A 24,306-nucleotide genomic window follows, 5' to 3' on the forward strand; every position below is an offset into this window, starting at 1 on the left:
GTTTTGAATTTTCACAAAGTGGTGCTCATCTCATAGAGCCTGGAGGGATAAAGGGGCGTAGTGACCCCTGACTGGGATTTGAACTCTCAACCTTTGTATTGTGAGACACGCGCGTCTAAGCATTGCACCTCCCGCCGGGTAGACGCGCACTTGAGTAAAAAAATAAAAAAAAATGTTCTCCAATCGTAAAAAAAGTTATTACTTTTTTGGCTCACAAACCCGTCAGATTGACATGTTGTAAATCAAAGCTTCCTCGCGTAGCTACATTAATTAATGATCATTAATAATCTTCTGCATGTAGCTGCAGTGTCAAATCCATTTGCAGCAGAAAAACCTGCATGGGCTTAAAGAAACCTGGTTTTTACTAAACATTGTACAGAAATGCTGCAGATTTACCGTGTTGGCATGCTTGCTGGCCCTGGGAGCACAGCGGTCGGGGAGGGAGCACAGCGGTCGGGGAGTGAACCTGCGTGGGGAGGGCTCCGTCAGTCAACAGCACATAAAGACATGTCTCCCAGTATAGCCTTAACGGACATTAAGGGCAAGTGCCCTTAGCACGTAAACACACACACGCGCGTCCGCACAGGTTTCCTTGCCGAGCAGATGAAGGGTTGAGCAACGTGGTTCACAACACACACACACACGGTTAACTGGTAGCCACTGTTAAGCAGCGCTGTGTAAAACGCAAAAACTCCGCATCACCTGCTCGCAGATGCGCATCGCGAGGGGATGGATGAGGTCATGAGACCACGCCGCGTGCATGCAGGTATTGGGCCGTGTTTTGATTCAGCTGCCCCCCCCCCTCCCACGTCGGTTGTTGCTACTTTCTGGAGCACAAAGGGGTCATTTAAGAGTGGCCCGTGCCGAGATTTGTTGTTTTTTTCACTCGTTAAATAAATAATCAAAAGGGGTCTTGGAGCCCAGGTGCTTTAAAATGAGAATCTGTTTTGCTTGCCCCTTTCATGCCACCGTGTGGGCCCTGCCTTCTGCTCTGTTGCGGCTGAGCTCTTCAAAAGCTGTCTTCGTCGAGGACACTTTACCGTGAAGAGAAGGCTTTAGTGGTGTTTTCATTCTAGTTTAAACAAACTTTGACTTCTTTTAAATGAGGTGTGCTGTCATTTTAACCTGCTAAACGTTTGTCCATCACAGTCCCACGTGGCCCATTTGTTGTGGTCGCGTGAGGCCCAGAATGATCTTTGGAAGTATATGTGTTATAATAAAAAGAGTAAGAACACTGGGATCAATATTAGTGAAACAGCAATTTCTACAAATCAGTAGAGGAGTCGGATATATGAGATACTCTCACCAAAGACATTCACATCGACTTTAGAAGATGTTTTCTGAAAATTGTATGCAAGAAATAAAGCCATATACAGGAATGTAACAATTATTGATCCTCTGATTTGCGGATGACCGAGTTAATGTAATAGCAACCATTTAAAATGAAGTAGAGAAAACTCTTGAATAACTTAAAGAGGACTATAAGGTTGGGTTCAAGATCAACATGAGTGAAACAAAAAACACGTTTGCTGATCCAGTGAAAATAATTGTTGGAGGAACACAGTTTGAAAACACTGCGGACCATGTATAGCTGGGGCAATTGTTGAAGACGGATTGTGATAAAAAAAAGATGAAATAAGAAGAGGTTAAAGAGGTCGGGATGGATTCCTTTTAGAAAATAAAATTTGATGACAAGCAATGCCAATATGTGCCTGAAGAAGAAAGTTTTAAATCCGTGCATATTGCCCACCGAGATGTAAATAACAAAAACATAGACGTTCACGAAAGAGTTGACGAAAATCTGAAAAGTACGCAAAGAAGCGTGATGAGGTGCGTGCTTAAGAGTTGCACAGAGAGAGACGGAGGAACCCATGCGAACAAACACAAGTAAGAGACGTCATATTGACAGTTTAGAAATGTAAGTTGGCTTGGGCAGGTCACATCGCTAGAAGGGTTGATGGTCAGTGGTCGAGACTGATAGGAGAAACACGCCCAAGAGGATGACCGCCGTCCAGATGGAGCGACGATATCTGCTCACGTGCAGGAGCGCGATTGAGTATGGCATCATGGAAGTATGTGGGATCGTGATAGCGTGGGGGTGACCATCATTCAGCAGTAGATTGATCATGGCTGATGATGATGTCCAACTCGTGAAGGGACAAAGGACGTTCACGTAAAATTAAAATTGTATTAACCAGTGGAACTGTTTACGTGCGGTATAAATACACTCTAAAATGAAGCACTTTATTATTATGAGGCGAGCAGCAAAGAAGACGTGAAGCTTGGTATGTAGTTGTGTTGCCATACTGCCGCAGGACAATTTTTTTGCCTTAACGGGAATGATGACCATATCTTTACACAGGCACTCTCTCACACAGTATAGAGTTTGGTTTTACGGAGAGTGCAAAGCATACATACTGTTCACGGTCTATTGACTCAACCCAGAGACTCAGGAATGACCCACAAATCTGTACACAGTGCCTTACTGCTCTGCCACACCTGAGAGACGACAGACAGTGAAGCTGTAACAAATCCCAGGGTCAGGCTGCCTGCGTGCGTGGGTCGTCGCCATAGGTGGGGGCACGTGGTGTGGAAAAGCTAAATAAATTGGGGGTGGTGAGTGGAGGAAGGGTAGCAGTAACACGCACATACATACACAGAAAAAAAACCCGAAAAAGGGGTCAAAGTGAAAACGGGAGCCCGGTGGTACGTTTGGAGCGCGCCTGCTGTCGGTGAAAGGAGTTTTCACCCGCGGGGCCTGTGTGACCCGCCTGGTGGCGGCCACGGGTGATCGATGTCCAGTCATTCGTCTGTCACGGCCTGACCCCGCCTGCCCCGCAGCTTATGGGCGCTTTACGACCATCGCTCACGGCCGCTGTGACGGGGGAAACCTGCGAGAACTCGGGAGCGTCGTGTGGGTGGGGGGGGGACGGGGGGCGGCGCCCGGTCACCACGACACTCCCGCTCCAGTGTCTGTGCAAGAGCAAGATGCAAATTGGCCGCAGTTACATTCAAAAGACGTTTTTTTATTCCAATAATGGTGAATCGCAATCAATTCACTGCTGTAGGAAGGCTCCCTCCCCAAGCCCGTCACCATCACTCATGGTTCTGCAAGTGCAATGTAACAATTAACATAGCACCTGCACATATCTGCGGGGGACTTCCTCTCAGGCCTGTTTCCTCCCTTGGCTGCCACTCCATCGTTAGTCTTGATCGCCAGCCATCATTCCTCCTCGTGGTGTGATTCTGCCCAACGATGAGTCGGTGGGAAAACAACAGCCTCTTGAATTCTGCCCCGAGATTAACAATAGTACACCAGAGCAATACGAGTTTTTACCATCTATAAAATGGGTTTGGGTCGGTGAGAGTTTGTCATAGGTGTGAATATAAAAGACTTCTATATACACGCATGCACAAGGCGAAGCCAAACTCTATTGAGGTTGACACAAAACGCAATTTTTATCAACCCTGTTTTAGACTTGTTTTGAAGTCGCATATATATATTGCATTTGTACAGCCCTTTCTCAATCCACTGCTGGATAACGGCCTCCCCACACCATGTAGGTCGTGGAGTTATTTGGCCATACTTCACCACACTGGTCAGTGCGGTTTGATGACCATGGAGAGTATAGATCTGGGGCCATAGAAGTACGGCACAGCAATTAATATTGCTCGACTGTTTACCACATAGACCAATGTTTATACAATGAACTCTTCTAAAACAAGGGGTGGAGTGGTAGCGCAGCTTTTTTAGCGCATTGCGCTCTCAACCCAGCGACCTGGGTTCACTTCCTGCCCATGGTTAACGTAAGCGGTGAGTGATAGTGGGAGCCGGTGCTGGGCCCCTTCAACCCACACAGACCTGTGTGGTGAAGTATGGTCAAATAATCCTGACGTCCGTCATGAGGTGAGGAGATCGTCATCCAGCAGTTTTTTTTACAAAAGGTCCCGTGAATATTTTTTCATAATACAAATAAAATAATTTGTTCTAAGCGTTAAAAGTAATCGCGAGTTATGAAAACCAAGTCAATGTGCACGTCTAACATTCCATTCACAAAACATTTTGACCAACTCTTATTTAGACATGCTACATGTGTGACTTCGCAGTGCGTGTTGAGAGTCTCTGGTGCTTAAAAAAAAAAATCCCACGACAAAAAAAGGGTGCTCCATTAGATCTTTGTTTACACGTCGAGCTCTGGTAGTAGAACATATCACCTGTCATTCGCCTTGTGCATGTGTCATCACACCGTTTCGGGGGTGAGGTTTTTTTTTTTTCTCGGAGGGACGACGACAAAGGCAGGTTCGGCCTTCGCCCACTGGCGCAGCGTCCGCCCGTAAAATGTGAGTTGTCTGCAGCGACCAGCAGACAAAACAGGTGGTGAAATGAATTTAAAGCCACTCTCTCATCTGCCCGCTCTCGTGCGCGCGCGCGCAACGATTTGTCGTCCGCTAGTTACGCCCGACACTTCATTATCTCATAACTTTGCACGGCGTGAATTTGCTTCAAGGTTCAAAGACTCAATTGGCGGGGCTTTTAACACTATTAACGTGTAAATCTTTACGTGAACTATAACACTTTATATTCTTGGTTCTTTCGGTAAGTCGCGTAGAAGGGAAACATTAAAATAATAAAAATATAAAACAATAAAATTATCACGACGTTTCGACTGCAACACAAGCAATCATCATCAGGTGTGAAAACCACAGCAAAAAAATTTGAAAAAAGTGGCGGTTATTTTTTATTTTTATTATTTTATTGTTTCCCTTCTACGTGACTTTGCCGAAAGAACCAAGAATATGAATCCCTGCAGTCACGAAAGCTTTAAATAAAAAATATAACACTTTAGTGCCAACTTTCTGCAGGCTGCGAGGTTGTCTTAACTGATGGTAGTAAAGCAGTGGCTTGCATATATTTAGTGATACTTAATATTAGACCTCAGTTATTCCGAATCAACGTTTGTTGTGTAATTTTTTGACATTGTGCGGTTTCTCATTTGTCGTCTTTGTAGTTTTGTTCAGTTTGTATTCCCTCATGTTTTACAATCATATCTTGTAAGCGTTGTGAGCATTTTAACTTATTTTAATCGTTGAATCCACACATGGTCGCATGTTTAATAATCATGTATGTCATTCATATTGCTGCACAGTTGAAAACAATGTTGGAGGTGTAGCCATACTCCTCTTATTTCCAGTTGACTATGGGGGAATAATATAGCAGATCCCCTAATATCTGCGGTTACCTACGGATACATGCAAGTAACTGAATTAATTTGCTACCATTTCAGGTAACTCCTTGCGTATGCGGCAACATGTGGAGACTAAGATACATTTAGGATGTGCGGAATCATTTTCAGTCACGGAAAATGTGCAGTTGGGTGAATTCACTGCACCACCTCGTATTTGCAAAAACACATTACAGTATCTTTGTGGGTTGCTTCGGGGCCACAGATACTGGAAACACGGATATGAGACATTGCCGTGTATACTACTTGCTTTTTTAAACACATAATTGTTGACATTTGCAGTAATTAATGTGTCCTTGCGATAAGCTTTTTCATAAAGTATTTAAATATATCTGTCACAGTGCACACTCGTGCCCCGCTCAACAGTTTATCAAATAGTCCCAACATGACCACGGTGACACGCGGGGTGCACCACTTTTCCCCACGCTGCCCAACAACTCTTTCCCTCTTTCCATATCCTTATCCAACCTGCAGGCAACCTGATTCTGTCTCTGGGCGAGATTCCCAAGGACCAGCTCTACCCGCTCAAGCTCAAGGGGATCTCCATCTGCTTCTCGATCCTGAAAGCGGCGCTGTGCGGCAACTATGTAAACTTCGGCGTCTTCCGCCTGTACGGCGACAGCGCCCTGGACAACGCCCTGCAGACGGCGGTCAAGCTTCTCCTCACCATCCCGCACGCCGACCTGCTGGTGAGTGGCGGCGTCCGTCCGTACGGCCGGCCGGCCTTTCGTACGGCCGGCCTCCCGTCTCGCCCGAGGGGGGCCTGGGGGGGGGGCTCCATGCCGGTCCACAGAGACCGGCGCCGTCAGTTTTTTTTTTGTGTGTGTGTTTGAGGGGGGTGGTGTGGGTGCAGTCATTGAGAAATGTAAACAAGAGAAGAAAAATCTAAAGTGAAATTCAAATTAGCCTCTGGGTTTTTTTTTTTTCGTCAGACATTGGGCGTGAATTGAGTTGTGATGATGAGTTCTTGCTCATTTGTCAGATTCCCCAGGCGGTGAATCGTTGCGTCCTTGTTAGATCTTATCACTAAAGCCATCGATTCGTTGATTAAAGTGTAGTCGCGTGCTCGCGGTACAAGCATTGCATCATAAATGTGAGAGGAGATTGTTTACAATTTCGGTAAACGATGTGCAATTGATATGCTACTTATTTTAGGGTAATATCGAGAACAAAACTGTCCAAATAAGATGGAACAAACAATGAGACGGTGAAAATAAGACAAAAAGAATCGATCTTTTAATTGTGACAATGAATCTTGATAATTCATAACATCTCTATGGGGTGAATCATAGCATCCTGATTAGATAGAAAAACTAATTTAATCATCATGCACATATGTCCATGGAAGACATTGAGACGTCAATTTGTGCATCAATAGCCACATCAATACATTCACGTTTTCACGAAAATTACAAATGAATGTAGTTTGTCTTGTTCTTTCATAGGCTAACATAAGAACAACGTGGCAATGCGTTAAACATTTTCCTAAAGATTCACCCATTTCACTCAAACGAAGGGAGAGCAAAACCTAAACCATTGCTCGAAAAGAAGTTACAATTTTGATTTAAAGCTTTCGTGACTGCAGTAATTCATATTCTTAGTTCTTTCGGTAAAGTCACGTGACTTTACCGAAAGAACTAAGAATAGAAGTTACAATGTTAAGTAGTCTTGCTCTGCGATGTGTTCATACCGCATATTGTTGCATCAGAGGACTGCTCGGCACAACCGCGAAAACCCGCGTGTAATTATAAATTGGCCACTCAGTTTTAACCGACGCGGAATATAAACTAAATATTTACAAGTGTCCTACTTGAATGTAGGACACCTGGGTTCTAAGTGCGCGGCGCGTAGCCAGGACCCTCCCACGTCGTTGCACCGCTGCGTTTTCCGAGGGTGCAGCACCTTTGCCCGTACACATCCTGTGCATTTAGCCCCTCAGGTCCCCCGTGCCCATCCTCATTCCCACTATACTACTCCACCCCCGACTGCCTTCGGCCACCACCAAACCCCCCTCCTCCCCTGCCAAAAATCGCGTCGAAAATGCTGGCGGCTTCCTCTGCCGACGCGACGAGCCCACCGAGGGAGGCTCGCTGCCCTTCCTCCCAATGCTGGCGCACAATGGGGGCGTCCACCCGGCCCGCCGCGTGTGTACACAGAGATGTCCTGTGGCTGGGTCACACGACGTCCAGACGACGCTCCGCTCTGGGTTGCTTCCACTGCCTTTTGTGATTCGTCGTCGAGCATTCGCGAAACTCGCCGCTGTTTTCTTGAGGGGCCCCTCCCCCTTGCTTGCGTAACGTGTTGCCCGTTGCAACCCGTCCTCTGCCAATGTGAGCCTTGATCAACATGTGCGAGGTGCGGCTACCTCCTTGAAGTGGGGCAGTAAAGGAAAAAGCGTTATTGTGATTGCGGTGAAATGCGGTCCGTCACGTCACCCACAGATCATTGCACACTGCAGGCGAGTGCAGGAGGTATAAATGGAAATCCGCCTGACAACCCCAGATGCCACAAAATGGCCTCTCCAAACGCTACGGGGTTTTAAACTTGCGCCCTTGCTTTTTATATACTATATGCACGAAGATGTGCCTTGATTTAATTGCATCTGCTCCATCTTCTGCAGCCTTGCTCTCCTTGGTTGCTGTTTTTGTGTGTGTGTTTAGTTTGTTGTCCTTCCCCCGCACCTCTGATTAGCGCAGTTGGCTACATAGGGTGCAAAAGAAGTTCAATATACATACTTGCGCGTTTTGCCCATTCTTATAACTCTTTTGCCATCTCGTGCCCATGTAGCCTGCTTCGTGTCATTTTCAAAGTTCTCCATTATTTGTCATGTAATTGAAGGCTCACTTTTGTCTGATAATTTCATTTGAAATTTGTAAGTCCAAACTGTTTGCGTGCATTATGTTACCCGGAGAATAATTAAATCCTTTAATTACGTACTGTATTTGGATGCGGGCCTAATGCTTGTATCGAGTTTCTCTTGGAGTGCGTGTTTATTTTCCCGTGCCGGTTCGTGTGTAATTATTAGCATTACTTAGAGCACTATGTTTACGTGTGGTCTATAATGAATGGGCTTTCCCCAGGTGTTGGCAATACAAATAATGTTTAACATTACCAAGAGTGAGGCCATCTCTCTTGAACTCACTTCATCATTGCCTTTGTGCTCACGACTCATTCATTCAAGCAAATGAATGCAAGCAACATTTCCATTCCAATTTGTGTTACATGATAAACACTGCAGTGGTAATGGCCACTGCAAAGAATAACGTCCCGTTTTCGATCACTTTTGAAAGCTGTCGTGTCGGTATTGTGTTGTCCATTTGTCCAATAGTGTCTTGTGTTCTTTAGTTTTTTTCACCTCTCTCAAACCCATTAATCTACTAATTCCCCCAGTGTTTGGATATACACCTTTATTTGAGATGTTATGTAAATTCAAAATATACCAGGTCTCGCCGTTTGATTAAATATTCATTCTAAATCCTTTACCTCCAGGAATTCTTGAGCGAGCGCAGAGCACATCACCTTGTTTACAGCATGGTGCATTAGTCGCTCCCAATTAACTTTGCGGTCGTCGCTCGCGTATTAGTGCCGATCAAGACAAAGTGATTTTCTCATTCCCCCTCAAGTTAAACCGGTAGTATTAATCGGAAACGCGGTCACGTGTACCCCCCCCCCCCCACTTTGCAGAACTACCCGAAGCTGAGCCAGTCGTATTACTCCCCGCTGCTGGAGTGCCTCACGCAGGACCACATGAATTTCCTGGTCGGCCTGGAGCCCTCGGTGCTGCTCTACATCCTCACCTCCGTCTCCGAGGGCCTCTCCGCGCTGGGTGAGTTGAGAGTTGTTCACATGAACCGGGGCGTAGAGGACCCAACCTCTGTGTCGCCGAGGCCCCTGTGTTTGTTAGGCATTCATTAGTCAGTGATATAGTAACAACAATTGCAATGTATGTTGCATGTCCGTTTATCACGGTTGGCTTTGTACAGTGCAAAAGAAGTTCGACATATATCTAAAATGCAGCGGTGTCTGTAGACGCTTTGCAGAAGTGGGTGACAAAGTTGGGGAGGAAGGTGAATGGGAAGGGGGGGTGGTGGGTAAGGGCAAGCAGATCATGGGAGAGAAATCAACATCATAGTGCGGCCCTGGGCCAAGAAGGCCAATAATGTCAAATACTCAGAAATGGGTTTGCCCAAACATCCTAATGCAGGAACCTCCTGAAAGAGTCTTAAGACTGAGTGAAGCTTTTATGGATAAGTGAACGGCATTGTTTATAGTGTTTCAACGGACCGTGATCATTTGAATTTGCTGTCGTGTATTGGATCTTCATCATTCGTGAACTTCATTTTTATTCAGTCAAAAGTCTTCTATGAAAAAGATACACGGGATGTGCAGTACATATGACAGGAATATCTCAATGGTCAAAAGATGAACAGTGTAGCTGTACTAATAAACAAAGTTGTTTAAAAAATGCTTTTTTTTCAATCAAAGAACAAATATACAAACAAAAGAAACAGCTATTATAAATGTCACACACCTTCATATGATAGTTTGATTTGTCCATGTCTTTGAGCATAATGCCATCATCATCATGAATATCCAACGAAAGCATGCTCAACAAACATAAAGGATATCAGTGTCAGTACACAGGGTGAAGCAAAGCCGTTGGCGTACTGCACAATGAAACCAGCTACACGAGTGATATCTGGCCATGGATAATATCGGTGGCGAGTGATATCTGAAACGGTAGTGGACACCACCTCCCCCTTCACCAACCCACACTGGTCGGCTTGGTGAAGTATGGTCAAACAGTCCCCGTGGCAGACCAGCAGTGAAACGACAAAAAGCCTGTACATTATTATTTTGTATCGTTATTTTTTTTGCACAGGATGTACACATGATTTAACAGGAGCAGTTAAGCTTCGGAAGCTTAGGAAACTATATAGATTTGAAACTATATATAATTATAATTATGTCCTGTTTGGCTGGGTTGTTAAGCCCCCTGCTGCGTCTCCTTGTACATGCCAGGGATCCCATGACGCTGGCAAGAATAGACCATTGTATTTTTTTTAGTGGCGAATCTAAATTTACAAGAAGTTTTTGGTCATATTGCCCAACCTCACCAGGAAATTAAGAAAAAAATCTACTGTAGTGGCTTACATTTTAGCCAGATGTGTAATGTGAACGAAACTGGCAGCTAAATGTATGGGTTGGGGAGCGGTGTTTCGCACACTGCGTTATGAGCTTGGTCGGCCGAGTTTGACTCCCGACGATGGCTAACATCAGTGGCGAGTGATAATTTCAACTGGTCCTACTCGCCCCCCCACTTATCCCCCCTCCTTCACCAGTATGGTGAAGTATTATGGAACAACCCCCATTACCCACCCAGTATGCGAAGTCCTTTCTTTGTTGAACAGTGGTTTGACAAAGGGTTTCAAATAAAAAAAGCACGCACATACATTTTCTGGAAAAAAAATAAGTCAAAGTAAACAAAATAAATAATTGACGTGTCTGCATCTGCGTGCACATGAAACGAACATGAGGTGGTATATTAAGCATTGTGGTGACACGTGCTCCTCTGTTTGGCCATGTGGTTGGTCACGCTGTGGGGATGGCTGCTGTGCGGACATGTCATTGTCAGCAAGGAAAGGAATTCTTGGAAACCCTAGTTCCTTAGCATCTTCCTCTGCCACTACAGTTGTGGGTTATCTGCTACCTCATGTCCATTGTGTGTTTGTGCTTTTTTGTTACTTTAAAGCTATTTGTTGCCAAATGCTTTCTCGCAGAGGGTTCCTAAAATGAATGGTTGTGTTGCATGTAATGTCCCTTCTCGTTAAAAAGGAGTTATGGTTTTCATTGAACATACGCTGCTCATTAAAATAGTTGAATCATTCCTTGTGAATAATAGCACCTGCTGCCACGTAACACTGCGAGGTTGAATGCCTGCTACTTACGTAATGTGCTGAGACGCAGGAACACATTTGCGCACAATTACCGCACCTACGAACAGACGTGGCAATAAATGAGCGTCGGCAGGAACTCTCGCACGCACAGTCCGAGTGTCACGCCTTGGCAGAAGCCAGGTTTCCGAGGCAAGGCGCCGCATGCTAGGACAGTTGTCGGGTCATCGCCAAAGTGCGGAGAAGCCTGGGAAATGGGGAAACGATTTCGTGTAGGCGGAGCTGGCGTCGTCTTCCAGGCCCAGGCGAGTATTGCGCACTCGCTGGACTTCGGGGAACGGCTCGGTGTTTTGCCAAACCACAGCTTTTCCCTGAAAAACCTCTGCGGACGGGGGCAGGTGGCTCACGATGCGGACCTTCACATGGCGTGGCTTCCCCTTTTCTGCCACTGGTTCCAAAAAAAACAAAAGGAACTCGCGGTAGCAGAATTCATTGTTTCCGAGCGCGTTAACGTTTTCGGGGCCGTTGCACGGGTAACATTGGCCAGGTATTCGTCAAGCAGGAAAGAAGGAGGACGACGACAGAAATTCCACATTGCTTAGCAATGTGATGTTTATTTACCAGAAAATGTAAGAAACGACCAAGACCATCGTCAGTGCAGGCAGGCAGTATGGTTCCATTTTTGGCGTAGGTATTCTTAACTATTGTTCTGCCTGATCGGATATTCTAAAAATACAACATTTAACCTTTACGTTGGCTGGTCAAGTTGTTTTCCATGGTACAATAACAAACCCACCATTGCTTGAGAAAGAACCCTTGGTAAACTTCTCACGTCAAACCGCACGCAGGAAAAGCGCTCGCTCAATTTTCCTAGATGTGGGCGCCTAAACGTCTTCGTGGTCAGTCTTTTACAAGTGTCAGACAATAAAGTTGATTTACAGCCACCCTGTACACTTTAAAGTCATTGCTCACCCAATTATTGTATGGTCTGAATCATGTTAATTTGAGGTTGTTTTATAAGGTTAATCATTTGTGCTCTAAGCAGCACTATATAAAAGGATACCGATAAATAAAAGTCCTCCAATTGCTTGCTTACTTCGCTGGTGGCAGAACAGTGTCCACTTCTGGGAGCTCTAGAAGGCCCCTCTCGAATGCGTTTTGGCCTTCTCTTTCATGATGGCCAGGTGCATATTTTTTTCTTATTTGTTAGCATGGTTGAAAAACGTATGTGGGATTCAATGCAGTTGTGTCACAGTAAATGGGCTCTCACTTGGTTTAAATAAAGGCCCGTCTGAATTATGTGATGGGCTCTTATTTCATAAACTTTCATCAATTGCCCCAGTATAGAGCACTGTTGGATGCAGAGGCAAGCCAGCCCTGTCACTTGAACTCAATCTGAGCTAAGTAGAGTGCAACCTTGATAAATGGCTGTTCCTTTAAGGCCTTCTTGTGAATGGCTTGTAGGAACTTGGTGAGGTAAGGAACTATATGCTTGGCCAAATATGCTGGCATGTTGCATGCAAATGCAACACGCAATTAAAATGGTCAATTCCTGTAGAACACGGTGGCTCAATATGTGATGTGGTTGCGCAGAGGTTGGCGTTGGTATCTCCTCCCGTGGATGGCAGCCGTACAGCGTTAGATGCACATTTCATCTTGCTGGGTCTTGAGCGAAGTGATGAAACACCATTTCTTACTTTAATACGATGTGCATTAGATCAAACTTGTGATGATGTATTTGCAGTTCATAAAAACACGTACAGCCCATTTTATCAATCCACTGCTGGATGAGCGCCTCGCCCACACCATGTGGGTCATGGAGGTGATATTACCATCCTAGGCAGGGCCGGTTGGTGAAGGTGGGAAACAGATGTCTGAGCACAGTACAGTACAACAATAGAGCTTGCTTGATTAATATATATGTAGTATATATTATTACTATCGTACATATTTTGTTCACATCACCACCTGCAGCCACTAGTGGTGCTGAATCAAACCACAATTCATTGATTCACGAGGGTGGCGAATCGTTAGCAAGCCCAGTGGCCAAGAATCATGATTCTGCTGATCGGGGCCAACGCAGGGCAGCTGTACCACCTAATCACGAGAGTGAAATTGTAACCTTACTATAAACAAGGAAAAAAAACCCCGCACACACAAGTCCAAATACCGCGAAATGGCATCATGACTAGCCAGGGGGATTTGCAGGTTAGGTCATTCGGCCTTGGGAGAGATTACATTTGCTGAGAGATGCCTTCACTGCTCTGTGGAGTTGAGTCCTGCGCTCTTTCAGGCTCTGTGCATTACTGCGCGCCATCATGGCAAGTACAAAGGTCCGATGGTGCGGTTGGGCGGAGCGGCTGGTCGCGGCTCAATCCCTTGTATGCAAAACACAGCAATGGGCGGCCTGCCGGGGGTTAATGAGGCTAATCGGCCCTATGGCCTTCCCAAAGCTACCTGGCACCAAACACCTGACCCAAAGTCTGAAAATTGTTTTATAAAACATTCCTTCTTATTCTGCGTGCAAATTCCATGTGTTGATGTTTCTTTGCATGTACTTAAGTTGGCTCATATGTGACCAGAAGCTCTGTCTGTGCGCGTACCTTAGTGTTTTAAAGCTTCACCAGGAATAATAACATGCGTCGCTCAATGACGTCGGTCACGCCGCAGGATAACGAACCCAGCAACTTGAGTTCGATTCCCACTCACAACGTCGGTGGTAAATATCTAAACCAGTGCTGGGGGGGGGGCCTCCCTGAGCTCGACTCAACCTTAAACCGTACCTGGTGCAGTGTGTAAAAATAATTATTTGGGGAGAAAAAGGTGGCCCAGCGTGGTGCTGTGCCAGCTTTCATAGGTGCTCATTAGCAGCATTTCCTCCAAAAGTTTGGGTTGAAGGGGGGGGGTGCCCTTTGTCTATTTCACAAATATGTACATACTTAAAATTGGAGCAATGTATTGGCACATGGTGTGGGCCCAATAATCTGACGTGTGAACTGGTCCTGACTTGCTCCCCACTGCCCTCTTCCCCCCCGCGTCAGCAACCTGCACTGAACATTGTGGTGAAATATGGTCAACACAACCCCATTAGCGACAAGGTGCGGCTTTCATCCTGCAGTGGATTGACAAAGGGCTGTAAATTCTAAATACTGTAAAGTTTTTCGAATAATAGCCTACATGAATGAGTAGCTTAATCTTCGAACAAAAGTTATATATTAAGCATTATTATTGTCCAAATAGATTCTGAGGTTAAATGTTCAAAGTAATGATTTTTTTACCTGAACCAAATTGGAGACACTTCACATAGTTTTCCCTTAAATTTTAAATGTCTTTTTTTCTATAAATGTCTGCTTTAATCATCTGTGTTTTAAAATACCGAATGCAATCTCAGTCCATTGCAATATAACATGTTTAACATTTTCAAAGTTGAAGTTTTAAACTTTCAATAAAATTAGCAGGGCTGTGTAAATGGATTTTAACCTTGATGATTCACAAATTAAAAAAATTAATATCCTGTGGTCAGACAAAAGAGCTGCTATTATGCAATTACATTTGAGAAATACATTCGCCTACCTAAATAAAATGTAATTCTTACGCAGATTTGATTAAAATAATAAATGGTCGCCCTATACACATTAAAGCTTAATTAGTTTCGTGATCGAATATTTTTTTATAAATGGATTTATAATGAGGTTGTTTTCATGTTGTGTTATTCTGCCCCCCCCTCCCTCCCCATGTGTACAGCATTTTTCCACTGCTGTGTGGCTTCCACAGGTTCTGTTGTTACCCCTCTTGCCATCGATGATATTTTACCAATCCCACCTCTCTTACGAAAGGCCATCTTGCTCCACTCGCGTACCCATCCTGTGAAGTCTATCTAAGGAATCTGAGCCCACTTCGGTGTACCGCCTCCTGTTCAAAATCTTTTAACAGTTGCCTTATCCTCTAGTTTTTTTTACTCGTTATTATTCCTCCCTGCTCCCATCCAATCTGTTCTCTTTGACAGCCCTCGCTCTGATTGTGGGTTCAAAGTGGAGGCAGACATCTCGTGGCTAAACTACCTACAAACGGGATCGGGTTCACGTCGGGGAAAGCTGTTCGTGGATAGCAGTCGCGGGAGGGCCAGACAATTTGGCCCCATGCCTAACAAGCCGATGCTAAACAAACTTGAAAGTGGACACCACCCTGTGCGGCAATTACGGTCGCCCCGTGGCTGCAACACTGGCTGCAGTGAAGCGAATCGATAGCGTCGTAAAGATGATGCATCGTTGCTGTGCCCACCGCCCCAAAAAACAAGACGTGACAGCGCCACGTGATGGAATATGCGATGAATGTCAAGGCCGATTTGATTCCCTCCACGTTTTTGATATTTAGTTACAGTCCTTGTTCATAGTTAAAGTATAACGGATTAGGTTGAAAATTCCATTTCGCGCTGCGGTTATTTATTCCGCGGTTTTGAGAGCGCTTGACGTGACGCTAAGCGTCTTGTCAGGTGGGTAGGGTGACGTAAAAAAAAAGAATCCCTCCGAAAATTAATTTTTCGTAAAGGGGACATATTTACCAGAGTTTGCATAATTTATGGAAATAACTGATTTCAAGTGGCATGCTTGTGTAGTTTTTCTCGCTCAATTAAATTTGAACTTGACCCTTGGACTCTGACACAGGATAACGTACGGTCGTGTACCCGTTGAACAACTCGCTAGAGTCGCCATTTTTTGTTTGACGCTCACGCGAAGCTGCAATCAAAATATAAGCGTGAGCCTTGGTACAAATTCACCAGACGAACGTGAAAGGATTGTAAAAACAAATGGGGGAAAAAAAGATACAGTTCTTTTTCCTTTGAAGCCACAGTCCCCTGAGAGCTGGCCTACCTGCATGAGCAGGAGCGAGTAACAAAAACCTGTTTAGTCTAAGCGAATCTCATGAAGGCGGGATGACATACTGTATCCTGTGTGATGGCTCGGCTGAGGGCTCCGTGCTGAAAAGCCCGCCAGCCACCCAAGGGAGCAAGGCATCTAAAGTCGAACACAGCGCAGGAATGTGCAGCCAGCTATCACAGCTGTAACACAGTCGGTGGCTGAAAAAGGTCTCTTTTCCCGTGGTGGCTTGAAAACGGTGTGGGGGTGACGGGGGCGGAGGGTTGGGGGGGGGGGGGGTTACAGCAGAGAAATAGGGAGAAACTGGAAAAGGGAACAGATTCCGGCCAGTATAAACAGCGTTCATGTCGCCGTCGTTAATCACAGCAGATGAAAGGCGGGAGTTTCAACTTTCCACCAAACATCCCCTGCCCCATCGAAATGCAATCTGTCACACTTAGCGCGGTCAGGTGGGCCTGGCTTTCCAGCATGGCCGAGGAGAACTGTGGGCACGCTGAGACCCTTCAGAAATTACGCTTCAAGAATTGCGCGCTTGTTCTCCGCGGAGAGAGACTTGGATGTGCCCTGCTGTAAAAAGGGCCCTTGAGTTTACGAGTTTATCTGCTCCTTCTTTAGCGGTTTTTGTTTTCATTTTAAACTTGATGCTTTCACTTGCACTTTACGTTTGAGTTTATCCGCGAGCTGTAATGTGCACTCGTGGGCATTATCAATGGAATAATTGCTGAGTAGGGATGTTGGGTTTGACATTGGCTTTGCCATTAGCATTTCAATGCTTTTCCATTTGAAATTGTTTCGTTCTCATTTAGCGTGTGTATTGATTCATCCATAATAATAGTATTGACATGCATTGCGTTTTTTTTTTTACATATAATTAAAAACAAATTACAATACTTTGCAATCCACTGTTGGATGAAGTCCTGGGCACGCAGTGTCACCCCTGGGAACTTTTGACCAGACTTGAACAAACCGGTCAGTGCGGGTTGGTGAATGGTTGACCCAGAATTAGTTCAGATACGGTTCAAATATTGCTCGCCACTGATGTTAGGTCTGGCCGGAAATCAAAATTGCCAAGTTCATTGCACTAAACCCTCTTAAAACACACACTTCGCAAAGTGGTCGCATAATAGCAATTAATTAAATCTCACGGGTAACAGCATCCAGAAACGCAGCACCTCGACACAGCCGACTACTCTTGTGCACAACCGGTTTGCCGGAAATTTGTCGGCAGAAAGCAGTGCCAACGTCCCACTTTTTGTTTCACGTGGAGTCGATTGTAAATTACCGGGGCCCGGCCTCTGCGGTTGAATTTATTCGGAGCGCATCATTGCGTGTGACCTGCCAGTCGCTGACCCAGCAGGTATAAGCCTCCTCCCCTTAGCTGTCTTAGTCCTAATGAAAAAACATGTCACGCAATTTTAATTTTGTTGTAACTTGCAGACAAATACCACTTTTTCGTCTTTTTGAAAGTACCGTAGAGTTATCATGTCACTCTTATCGCTGTAGTAGATCATTGTTTCAAAAATAGAAACAGTCTTCGCTTGACAGCTCCTTATCTGATAGTTTTGCACTGAGCTCCTTGTAATGGGAGATGTCTGCCTTTGATTTTAATAGGAAAAGGCAGGAGCTTAATTGGATTTGCTCTGTAATGCACGGATGAAATGCATCAATTGAGAACTTATACGATTTCTTTGGCGGCTGCAAAGCATTTAGAAAGTCATAAAAAAATTCCCTTCCTCGCTATTAATTATCAACAAAAAAACATTAATAGCCCTACCCATGGAACATCTTGGTAAAAAAAATGTAATTTAAAATGCATTAAATAACATTACCGACTTTATTGCATTTTATTAATATAAATATCACACCGCTGGTGTGAAGTGCCACCCTGGTTGAATAATTATCGGCTATAGAAATATTAATTAATAGTTTTTATGCGGGTGTTGTTTGAGATAGTGGGCCACATTTGTGTTTCGGAGGTTCCTGGAGTGCTTTGCACAAACCCACGAATTTTCAGAAGAGGGCTCTGAAAGTGTTTTTATGATTTGTTGTAGGGTTCCACTTGAGCGCCAAAAACTAGACATGTAGCGATTCACCTCGCTCACAATGTGATTGTCACAATTCAATTAAAGAATAGCTTCAGTCATTGTGGCTGCGCAGGGTCACATGAACTCATGACATACAACGTTTACAAATCGCAAAAACATATTCGGGAATGCACCGTTCCATCAGAATCTGAATCTATTTTAATTGGTTAAATGGTGCATTGTTTCATGCCTCCTAAAGAAATATACATTTTCAGCTGGGAATAAAAATTTCAATCCCTCCCTTTGGATGTGCAGCGTTGAGTGGCCTCAGCATTTAGACTCTCTGAAAGCTTGGGCAGTGGGGTGGATGATTACATTGTCAGTGGCAAGGTCCTGACATTAGAGAGACTTGAAAGAAGAACAAAGAGAAAACAAGAAAAGGAAAACTATAAGATTCTGTCAGTGTTTGTTCATGCTTTGTTGAGTTTTCTGGAATATTTACTGGCGGCTGGCTCCAGGGTTGAAAAAAAAAGACCCGCTCTGTTAGAAGGTGGACCGATGGGGCCTCGACCCCTCCAGCCTCCACCAGTATCGCGGCACGAGGCAAAAAGGCCCTCCGCAAGATTTGTGGGTCTCAGTGTCTTGTGTTTGGAGGATTGTTTGCGTACGCATGCTATGCTCACTGTTTGATCTCCGCTCGTTTCTACGGTGGCATGTTTTTGTATTCGGTTTTTTAATTTATTGTAAACGCTGGTCCCCCCGCGTCTTTGCTTAACGCCGCACTTTGTCCATATATGCATTGCGCGTTGCCATTTGATGTCGCTGTGTACTTTGAGCCGGAATCTTAAAACAAAAAAGTTAAATCGCCGAAATACGAAGCAACAATATAAGCCAGGTCGCGTGAAATAATAGCAGCATTCTTAAACGGCATCACTGGTATCTTAAACGCGGCGATGCCCCGCGTTTTAGCGGAGGATGATGATAACAGTTGTTTTTGCTGTTGCTGCCGGCGCGCACAGACACCATGGTGTGCACCAGCTGCTGCGCAAGCCTCGACCACATGGTCACGTACCTCTTCAAGCAGCTCTCCCGCAACGGCAAGAAGCGGCCCGCGTCCGCCGTGCCGCAGGATCGCGACCGCCTCCTCCACATCCTGCAGCAGCGGCCGGACATCATGCAGCAGGTGCGCCCTCAATTGAATCTCCCTTCGGGCTTTGGCGGGGGGGGGGACGAGAGCTATGGGCAAGCACCTACGGTCAGTGCTTCATTTTCTTACTGAATATATTTTAGTAGAATGGAGTAGACACATGACTAGTCGTCTGCCATAATTGAAGGTTTTCTCGATGTGGTGTGTCAGAGGTGGAAATGTTTTCTAGGTCGCTGGCCTGGACAGACCCGCCTAAATTAACAGAATCAGAATGCTCTATTTATGCTGGAGGAACCGATGAGTTATGAAGCTCTTTTTCAAAGATGTCCAGTAGGGGCAGGTCAGAACGTTACAACAGTAAACATTACAAAAATACGATAAGAGTGCAAAGTATAGGAGAGGTAAACAAATCACTTCATGAAGCCCTATCTTTGGTCATTTGTGTTTTCCACCAATCCAATCATGGATAAACTCTCCATTATCCATGATTCGTATTGTTTCAGATTAACCATCCTCCTTTATTTTTTTACCGTGGTCTGGCTTAATTATGAGCTGCTTCTTACTCGTCGAGAGTCAGTCAGTGACTCAGTGCCCATGTGACCGCAACCCGTACCAGCAGAAAAAGTTATTACTTAAAAACATGATGAACAGAGATGATGAACAATGAACAGAGATTACGTCATATCTTCACCCCCATTCTACATAGGTAAGAATATCTTTTCAAAACTCAAATTTACATATGTTTTACATTCTTCGTGTTATTCTTTTATCAACCTAGGGGGAGGCCTGGGACAGACCTTGATGCCTCTTGCCACTGACGTTTGTCCGCCCAAGTATTGACTCCGGGTCGCTGGGATTTATCTGGTTGTGCAAAACATCGGTGCAAAGGTTCTGCACTTTTTGTGTGCACGCACGCACACACTCACGTTGCGGGCTCCTTAATCCCCTCAAGGCATGGGTTAGTAATGAATGAGTTTCTGTTCGGGAGGTGTGAGATCGCTTGCACTGGGAGACTTGGTAATGAACTCGGGGCGGGTTTTGTCTCGAACCAGGTGAGAGGCCTTTGATAAACAGTATCAGTCGATCACAAATCCGTAACCTGTGGGTGTTCCGTCAACAGGTTGTTCTTATCCGCGTGGCTTGACAGTTGAGAGCAGCTCCAACAGCGCTCAAAATTAAAGTGTCTGCCACCTTTTATGTAGGAGGAAAGTCCTGCTGTAACAATGGGATGGCCTTTGAACTGCAGCTTTGTTAAAATAAATTATTCCTTCTGATTGTTGCAATTCAGCACCGTTATGAAAGGAAGCAGTCCTTCGGCAGGGTGTTATTTTTAACGCGTGGGTGTGGACGGATCTGGAGAAATCGGATCTGTCAAGAGGCGCCATAGATGTACTGAGCTCGCATTGGCTTCCTTACAAACGGCTTCATGCTTAATCGCTGTACCCTGTCAACACAAGAAGTCCTCCTGATGTCACCATTTGCCGCTTTGATGAAGTTCAATAGAAGCGAGGCTGTAAAGGTGAGGCAGAAAACTATGTTAATACCGCTTGTCCTTTACAATGTGTCATGTTTGCTGTCTCTTTCTTTTGTTACTTTGTTAAAGGTGTTGGTTATCTTTGTAAGCAATCAATTTGTGTCATACTCGGTAAATAACCTGATCACCGTCGTTTGTGCCAAACAGAAAGAAATTGTCAGGAAAAGGATATCTCAAGAAGTGAATTGTTGTCACAGATGAGTATCTTACAGTGAAAAGAATTCTCAGGCACTTGTGGTTTTTTTGAACAGTTGGAAATGCCATTGATAGCTTGCCCTCGCAGTTATTTACAAGGAATGGCAACTTGCGTCCCAGCCTGGAGCCAGGTGACAGGTCAACGCAGCGCCAACCCGCCATAAAACAAACAGAAACACGGCGGCAAGCCCTGGATTGCGCTCGCGTTCCCTCCGGCAAAGCGCTTTGCGATCCGCCAGATGGGCACGTCTTACCTGTGAGCCCACGCGCGGACAGTTTCCCCCAGCAACGGAGGTCACGACCCCTTTACGGCTTGTGGCCTAGAGGTTAAACTGCGCCGACGTCGCACTGTATGTTGCATACCCGCAGCGGCGTCGACGGTAGCGGCGATGATGGCGCTCGTTAATAAATCATCATCGCTCACACGCCTGGCGCTAGCCCTTGGTAATGTGGCCGAGGCAAAGCAGCTCCTCCTAGCTCTACACCCAACCAAATCGCCACGGCTAGTGCGTCAACCCCGCCGGCATGCGTTCGTTAAGGAGGGGAGGGGGGGTCAGCGCCGGTGATTTTAACAATTGCACGGGGTAGTTTTTTTATTCGCACGTAGCAAATTTATAGACACGCCGACCTGCCGTTGGGTTTTAATGGCCATCGCCTGTGCGCTTCAGTTTGTCCCCCGCAGTGTTTTTTTATCAAGGGACGTGATCAGATCGGATCCAGTGAGCCCTCAGCTCAGACTAAAGCACGCTTAAACGCAAGCCCACCCAGCTGCTATTTTATTGCGGGTGTACTTTTTCAGTTGCTATAAACAGATACGTCCTAGTTGCTATAAACAAATGCCCTACGTTTACAGTACAACGATGTTGGCATTCTTTCCTTGCGTTGGTGAATAACGGTATCGCAAAAATATAATGAACTCTTAACTGGTAAGCAACTGAACAATACATCACGATAAATAGGAGGTCCAATTGACAGTGGAGCCTTTTTAAACCAGATCAATTACTTTTATCATCTCTGCTTTTCATAAAGGAATTAGGTAAGCAGTACTAATGCCCGCGCGGCTCCACGTCTGAACGGTAGCCCATCTTCTGAAAGCTGCTTCCTTTCCACGCGCACACAGAGCCTCTCCGTCTGGCCGATATGACTCTCGTTTCGCTCCTTACGGTAACATTTCGGGAAGGTGAATTACTTTAAAATGTCCCTCAAAGAGTATCAGATGTATAGACAAGTTGGCCATCGAATTACTGGGGCCCCTTCTTTAATGGTTTGTTGTGCTGGCATTAATGCTTGTTTCCTGTCCAATAACGTGGCTGAGTAATGGCTTCGTTCCCTGTGGCTGTCAGCACTGGAGCCTGCCTTGTCTGGGGACGGAGACAGCACCTCCTCTTTGACGCTGCCCCCCTCCCCTCTTCTCCCTCGTCCCCCCCCACCCCACCCGACACGTCCCAGCAATCTCCCCACTGCGCAGCTCCCCATCACCCCCCCCCCCCGCCACCCCCTCCCTACTCCTGTTCCTCTTTCCCCACCCGAAACCACCCCCACCACCACCCTCCTCGCCCTCCCTTTTCGCCGCGCACCCTTTTGCGATAATGATAACTTATTGATGAAGTCGGACTGGTTTTGCAGACTTTCACATTGAGGGAACGTGTGAGGGCGCCAGGTGAAGCGGCCGTCACACGCCGAGTGCAACGACAAAAAAAAAACCCAGCACAAGCGAGGAATCCAGCGCGCTGGAATCGGATACATGTTACAGGCGCGCGTGTGTGTGTGTGTGTGTGCCGGCGCACCGTGGAATGTGTGAGAAAGACGGCGGCGCTGGCACCCACCTTGCCTTTTGGGGGGGGACTGCTTACTGTAAGTGAAGCAAATGAGGCGCGTAATGGCCGGTTTTGTCGGCGTTATTAAGCCGATGAACAGGGGCGGGGGGGGGGAGGAGGGCACGGGATTATTGCCACGTCTTCGCCACTCCAACGGCGCTCATTGGCAAATATCGTTGAGCGAGCCTTTGTTTGCGGAATTTCAAGTGGTCCGCGTGCTCACGCGAGGCACCGAGATTTGAGTACGAACCGCGATATATAATCAAACTTGGAATGGGCCATTTAATGTTCACGAGCTGCATTTTTCCTCTGTTCTTTAACGAATATGGAACTTGCAATGAGCTGGGGGGAAAAAAATGGACTGCGTATCAGAAAACTCCCGAGGGGGGCAGCACTTTGATGTGATGAGTACCAAGCCACTCCTACGCCACACGTGTTCCAGGGCCTGTCCGTGTATGCCTTGGGCTTCCATCACAGTGTAATGTACCTATACGTGGCTTACAAGTGACAAGAATAATTCGAAAAACTCTCTTTTGGCCCATTTCCCGGGAGAGGAGGAGGTGGGGGTGGTGGTGTTGGGAGAGGGGGGTTTTCGTTCTGCTAGAATGAGAAAAGAAATTCACCGCCCAAGATCGTTATCTGCAGCTCCCCCGTCTCTGGATCCGCTGAGGCGGCAGCTGCTGCCAGGTTCGGCGGGCCGATCAAAGTGCCGCGTCCTCAGACCTGGGTGCCTCTGATTAAACCACGGGACAGGTTGCATTTGACCTATCCGTCTCCCCGTACTGCGATGCACGGGCAGCGGCGTTTGAGATAGCGAACCATTAGGGCTACCCGGGATTATCTTATATTCGAAGGAGAGGGTGCGAGGAAGAAGCCTTCCTCAACGTCACTGCCAGACAGGCGTAGGCCGACTGCTTTGCCATTTTAGAACTGGCGGCAGTTTTTTTGTTGTTGTTATAAGTTGATGTAATTTTCCCCCCCTGCTTATACTCTAGAGGTTAAACTATCGCTGAAGGGAGATGTGGCAGGATTTTCAGCAGAGGAGTTGTTGCAACAAATCAAACGGGGCTTTGTATGCGAGCCGATCGTGATTTACCCGGTCATGACACCTGGCTTGCGCCTTTGTGCGTCTGCTAGTTTGCCGCCGTTGTGCGAGCTTGTCGGGACCGCCGCCTGACCCGGTTGCGACACCGCAGGTCTGCCCGCGTTTGCGTGACAGAGGCGGTGTCATTCACCCCCCCCCCCTTCCCATAGTTGCGGCGACCGCATGCGCCGCTGGGAAGGAATCGGCAGATGAAAAACGCTGGTGCCTTACCACGCAGCCTAATGGAGACACCAAGAGAGACAGTTTATGAAGTATCGCTGCACTTGGTTGTAGCGTGCGCGAAACGACATGTTAAAATGTGCAGCACTATAAAACTAGATCATTATTATTTTAAAGACAAACATCCCCCGTACAGCCTTATCAGACTGTTACGATGAGTGCTGTTAGCAAGCACCTTATATGCATGCACACACACACGGCATATAATTACTTATGACTTATACCAGCTGCAGGCTTGCCTGCCAACCTGC

General features: G+C 46.1%; 1 protein-coding gene across 3 annotated transcripts in view; it reads left to right on the top strand.

Moving 5' to 3' along the window:
- Positions 1-24,306, top strand: part of XPO7 (exportin 7) — an 83,839-nt gene that overhangs the window by 53,772 nt on the left and 5,761 nt on the right. For all 3 annotated transcript variants that reach the window (XM_032950507.2, XM_032950509.2, XM_032950508.2), the window contains exons 23-25: positions 5,718-5,932; positions 8,928-9,069; positions 19,058-19,221. In XM_032950507.2, the coding sequence (XP_032806398.1) occupies positions 5,718-5,932; positions 8,928-9,069; positions 19,058-19,221 (521 nt within the window). The remainder of the gene's footprint in view (positions 1-5,717; positions 5,933-8,927; positions 9,070-19,057; positions 19,222-24,306) is intronic.

Source organism: Petromyzon marinus, chromosome 9 (assembly GCF_048934315.1).
Source record: "Petromyzon marinus isolate PM22_M1 ecotype Great Lakes invasive population chromosome 9, UKy_Petmar_22M1.pri1.0, whole genome shotgun sequence".
NCBI lineage: Eukaryota > Metazoa > Chordata > Hyperoartia > Petromyzontiformes > Petromyzontidae > Petromyzon > Petromyzon marinus.